Consider the following 5349-nt stretch of genomic DNA (forward strand, 5'->3'; position numbering starts at 1 on the left):
TACTCTATACATACTATAGTATATACCTATATACACTAAAGTATATACTCTATACATATATAGTAATATTATATATTATACAACATAAGCTAATTTAATATGTCGATGCGTTGAAAAATTATATCGCATTCATCCCACGCGATCGGCGGGAATGCGCATATGTAGCGTATTCAGCAGTGAAGTCGGCACGGATTTTATTATTATTAATATTAAATATATATATCATATGATATATAATATACAGAATTCGGTTATCCACCGCCGTCGTTAATATTTTTCGCATCAGACGGTTTTCAGAGCTCGACAGTGTTTAACGTCTTAATAACAGTCCTGCTCATATTTCCAAACGTTTATCGTTTATATTTGTTAAATTCTGTGCGTGTAAAAATGTTCGACTGTATCACGTGTGGAAAAGTTTTCACCCATAAGCGTGATCTAAACAGGCATTCAAAAATCCACGATGGATCAACGATTTCGTGTGAGATATGTGCAAAGGTTTTTACGCAGCAGAGCAGTCTAACGCGACACACCAAGAATGCCCACAGTACCTAAGTACATTATTACAATGCACGCTTTAACTATACCAGCTTTGTTTATTATTTTCATTAGTTTCTTCATTATGGTAATTAATATTATAATGAAGGCAATGTTTGAAATTGTTGATACAACATAATTAAAAAAAAGTAAACATTTTACAAATTATATTTTATTTAGTGTTTGTTTTAACATATTAGCTTCATTTTTTAATTTAATTAAATACTCATTATTCATACTTGACCAAGCTTGATTGTTAATTTCTAATAATATTGTTTATTATATTTTATTACATTAAATTATATAATATGTATTATTTGTATTATTATTGTTATTTTATACGTTTGTAATTGAAAATTACATTATACTTACCTACCTATTTATTGTTTAATAAATATATTATATTCAATCATTTTCATTGAAAAATGATTTTCAATAATATTGTGTTCCAAAGTTTTTTTTTCTAGTGCAAGTTATTATTATCCGCAAATTGTATTAATTTACTTTACAATTGTGTAGGTAGGAGGTTACTATTCTGGACAGATGCTAAATTCAGTTGAAAGTTATCATCCCACTCTGAACAAATGGACATCAGACCCGGAAATGTGTTTGAGACCCTGTGATTTGGGTGTTGGAGTTTGAAATGGTATACTGTATGCTAATTGCGGCTATGATGGATTACAAGTTTACAGCTGTGTTGAAGTGTACCAACCATATACAGAAGTTTGGTTTACAATTCCGGATATACATTAATGATAGGCATTTGTGTCGACAACATTTAATAATTTTTAATAATTCTAAATTATTTTATGGGACACATTTTTTTAAATTTAACTAGTTGTCCCGCCCGACGTTGTCCAGGCGAAAGATTTTTATTTTTAAAAATACATTTTTACAAAATGTTTATACCATATTTTTTTTTATTATAATATTAATATAATATGTAACGAATCACCAAAATTTAGATTGAAAAAAAAATTTTCTTTTTTCGTATGCTAAAAAAAATCATGTGTTAGCTACCCTTTACCTATCTACAGCCTATAACAATTAAAAAATCAAGCTGTATACACCCTACAATTTTCAAGTTATAATCTATTGAAATAAGTTTTGTTGAAAACGGTTCAGTCATTTTTTTTACGGTACTAACTTCGGATAAACCAACATCCAATTTTAGTTGTACCTATCTATAAACCGTATTTGCCCTCAACAAAAAAATGTTGGATTATATAAGTGTATCTGAGTTTTGGTGTACCTACCTAGGTATCACATTTCACAGATAAATTTGAATAGCTTTGCGAACTAAATCGACCAAGGTGAGCAATTTATTTGTGGTGGATTGTGTATATCACTTGGTATAAATCTAACGGGGTTCTAACTATTGTTTAAACATTCCATGATATCTCCAATAACAATCCGAAATTTTCACAAAATCGGTCTAATAGTTTTTGAGAACCTATATATATATAGTAGCTACAAATATACTTTCAACTCTCATATGTGTTTCCACACGAATGGTGAACTGGCCAATATTTGTCACTGGTGATATATGACCAACATTGGTCTTTGCTCCTACACGACTGGTGTATATTCACAAGTATATACTAGTGTATATTCGATGCCCAGCGCTGGTATACTTGTCATGGTAATTGTATATTCTCCCACATGGATTGTATAGTTGACCAGTTTATAAGTTTATCAAGTCCTCTCAATGAATTAAATTAAATAAGTCAGTTCGAAATGGATCCCGAACAGAAGAAGATCGTTGCTGTTGCAAGCTATATTGCTTTGAGCTGTGCGTACTCGTTAAAAAAAAAAGCCAAAAGAGAAACACGTAAAAGAAGATGGTGGATGGTTTCTATTCTTCAAAGTCGTGAGAGGTAAGTCAATTATATTAATATTAATAAATAAAAAATAAAATAATGTACTCAGAAAAATTAAAAATATTTATAAAATGTATTAATATTTTTATTAAAACTTTTCTCGTAGGTATAGTGCTACAAATATGCTGAGTGATTTAAATAAAGAACCATCGGGAAAATTCGAAAATTTTTGTAGGATGTCTGCAAGTGATTTTGAGTACTTGATAAATAAAATAGAGCCTCTCATTACAAAAAAAGACACAAATATGAGGAAAGCTATTCCAGCCCAGGAAAGATTGGCCATAACATTACGGTTTTTAGCTTCGGGAGATAGCTTTGTAAGTTTGTCTTACCTATTCAAGGTATCAAATCAGATTATTTCATCTATAGTACACGAAGTTTGCAGTGCTTTAGTTCAAATCCTAAAAGATGAAATAAAAGTAAGTTGGACATTTTTTTTTAAATATAAACTAAGTTATTTACAAATTTATAAAAATATATATATTATAATATAGTGTTGAGAAGAATCTGAGTAAAAGTACTTAAATACTTTATTTAAATATTTTCAATATAAAGTATATTTGATAGTAAATAAGTATTACTTTTTTTAATATTTAAGTGTTCTTTACAAGTTACAATTTATAACCCTGTATACATAATATTTATAATATATATTGATTATAAAATGTAAACACTTTAGCGTAGATTGAATAGATACCTACTTGGTATATTAATTAATAGTTAATACCAATGAAAAAAAAAAAACTTTACTTTATTAAAACTTAATAACAAAAAATACATATATATTCGACCAGTAATACAAATTTAAATCAATATCTTTTGATTTAAACCAAATTAAAATTAAATAGTTTAAGCATGGAGTAATATATATTATAATGTACCTACATAATATTACTTAAAATTAATTAATGAATGAGCTAGGGGTAATAATTGCCTGATAAATCGGTAGGATGTAGAGCTGAACTATTCGAGTTTGATTCTGGAGATGATACATTTTGATAGGGAGATTGTGTAGGCATTGTAGAAATATTTTGGCATTCAACTTCTTGCTGTCCGAGGTATGTAGGTGAAATATGTTTTGGGTGATAATTAAATCGTTCTTGTGTTGAAATATCTGTATAAGACTGTACTGTACTATTTTGAATATGTGATGATTGTGGTAAAGTAGACTTAAAGTAATGTAGAGCCGAACTATTTGAGTTTGATTCTGGAGATGATACATTTTGATAAGGAGTTGGTACATTTTGATAGGGAGATTGTGAAGGCATTGTAGTTAGATTTTGACATTGAACATCTTGCTGTCTGAGAAGTGTTGTAGGTGAAATCTGTACTGGCTGATAATGAACTTTATCTTGTGTTGAAATATTTGTATACGATGGTATTGTATTACTTTGGATAAGTGGTATTCGTGGTAAGGTAGACATGGGTTGATCGTAATAAGAATTAGTTTGGTAAGGAGAATTTTCATAATTATTCATTTTAGCATTGAAGATCAAATTATCAATGTTATGCATTATTATTTCACGAGTTCTTTCGTCAAAACTTCTCAGTTTTGTTGCCAATAAATCGGTATACAGTTGTACGTCATCTTTAGGGGGCTGTTCTGAAACGCTTTTTAGTATATCAAATGCGTCACCCATACGCTTTTCTAAATCCACATCACTTAAGTTTATTTTTTTTGATTTTTTCCTAGCTGGTTCTTTAAAAATTCTACCTGCTTCAGCCTGAGTTTCTGCCTCACCGATATCCACATTAAGAAGATCGTCATTATTTGGGTTCCTATCTTCCATCAATAACGTATCCACCAATTCCTAAAAAAACAACCTTGTGTTCAAAACGTTTTACTGCAATATTATTTTGATTATTATATCTTAATTAAATATTTAATGCCACTGCACGCTATTATTTTAAACTTATAAAAATATGTATGAACCTACGTGTACACTGTACCAATACAATATAGGTCAATTAATGGACGTGGCTGTTCAAATGTGGGAAGAATTGGACGTAAAAAAAAATAATCAATCAATCAATCAATAAAAATATTAGAAGTAAAAATAAAAATTAAAACACAATTTCAAACAAAATTATAATTCACGACCCTATTTAGACAGTAATAAAATATTTAAACAAAAATAAAAAAATGTTAAAAATTAATATCTATTTTTTAGATTCTGAGTGAAACGATGAATATATTGATTTTACAATGATGTGTGTTTTTTTATTTTTATTTTTATTTTTGTGTGTGTACACGATAATTAGTAGTCGAAATAATGCTTCGATTTTCGACTTCAGTATCTTTTTCGATGGGAAAGTTAATATCGTTGGTGCATTGGGGAGGTCAAAATTAAAATTTCCCAATAGTTTTCAAAAGCGCCGGGAAAAACAACATGAAAATAATTAAGGAAAAACAGGAATTTTTACGCAAAATCGGTTTTTAACAAAATCGAATTTGGTTTTTGGTGTAACTCTTAAACAAATGAACGTATATACATGAAATTTTCACTGGTCGTTTATATTCGCATTTTCTATACACGATAACATTTTCCAAATATTTTGACTTATTTTGAGATGTTTAAGGATATTTTAAGTTTCCATTTTTTTTAGTTATTTTTTCTATAAATATCAATTAAATTTTATTTGTTGGTTAAAAAAACTTGAAAATTTAATAGAGGGCTCCCAGTATATTGTTTCAACAGCAGATGAAAAAAATTAAAAAAATCCACAATAATATAAGGACGTAGGTACATACTGCTCGCACTAGATATGGTCAATGACTGAAGAATGCAGATATTTTGTTTATAAGTTAAAATAGATATACTATTATATTTTAGATTCTGAGTGGAACGATGAATGTATTGATTTTACAATGATGTGTGTTTTTTTTTAATTTTTTTTATTTTTTTTTCATTTTTTATTTATTTATTTTTTTTTT

The 5349-nt window shown here is 28.4% G+C and overlaps 1 protein-coding gene across 1 annotated transcript; it reads left to right on the forward strand.

The window, feature by feature from the left end:
* Nucleotides 1-2156: 2156 nt before the first annotated feature.
* On the forward strand, nt 2157-2908 carry LOC115033596. The gene is made up of 2 exons (XM_029486438.1): nt 2157-2411; nt 2521-2908. Exons 1-2 carry the CDS (start codon nt 2272-2274, stop codon nt 2906-2908), a joined length of 528 nt encoding a protein of 175 aa, XP_029342298.1. The 5' UTR covers nt 2157-2271.
* Nucleotides 2909-5349: the final 2441 nt, after the last annotated feature.

Source organism: Acyrthosiphon pisum, chromosome A1 (assembly GCF_005508785.2).
Source record: "Acyrthosiphon pisum isolate AL4f chromosome A1, pea_aphid_22Mar2018_4r6ur, whole genome shotgun sequence".
NCBI classification, from domain to species: domain Eukaryota; kingdom Metazoa; phylum Arthropoda; class Insecta; order Hemiptera; family Aphididae; genus Acyrthosiphon; species Acyrthosiphon pisum.

Coding starts and splice junctions, on each gene's coding strand:
- LOC115033596 (XM_029486438.1), top strand. CDS start 2,272: ATGGATCCCGAACAGAAGAAGATCGTTGCTGTTGCAAGCTATATTGCT. Junction 2,412..2,520: donor ATTCTTCAAAGTCGTGAGAG/GTAAGTCAATTA, acceptor CTTTTCTCGTAG/GTATAGTGCTACAAATATGC.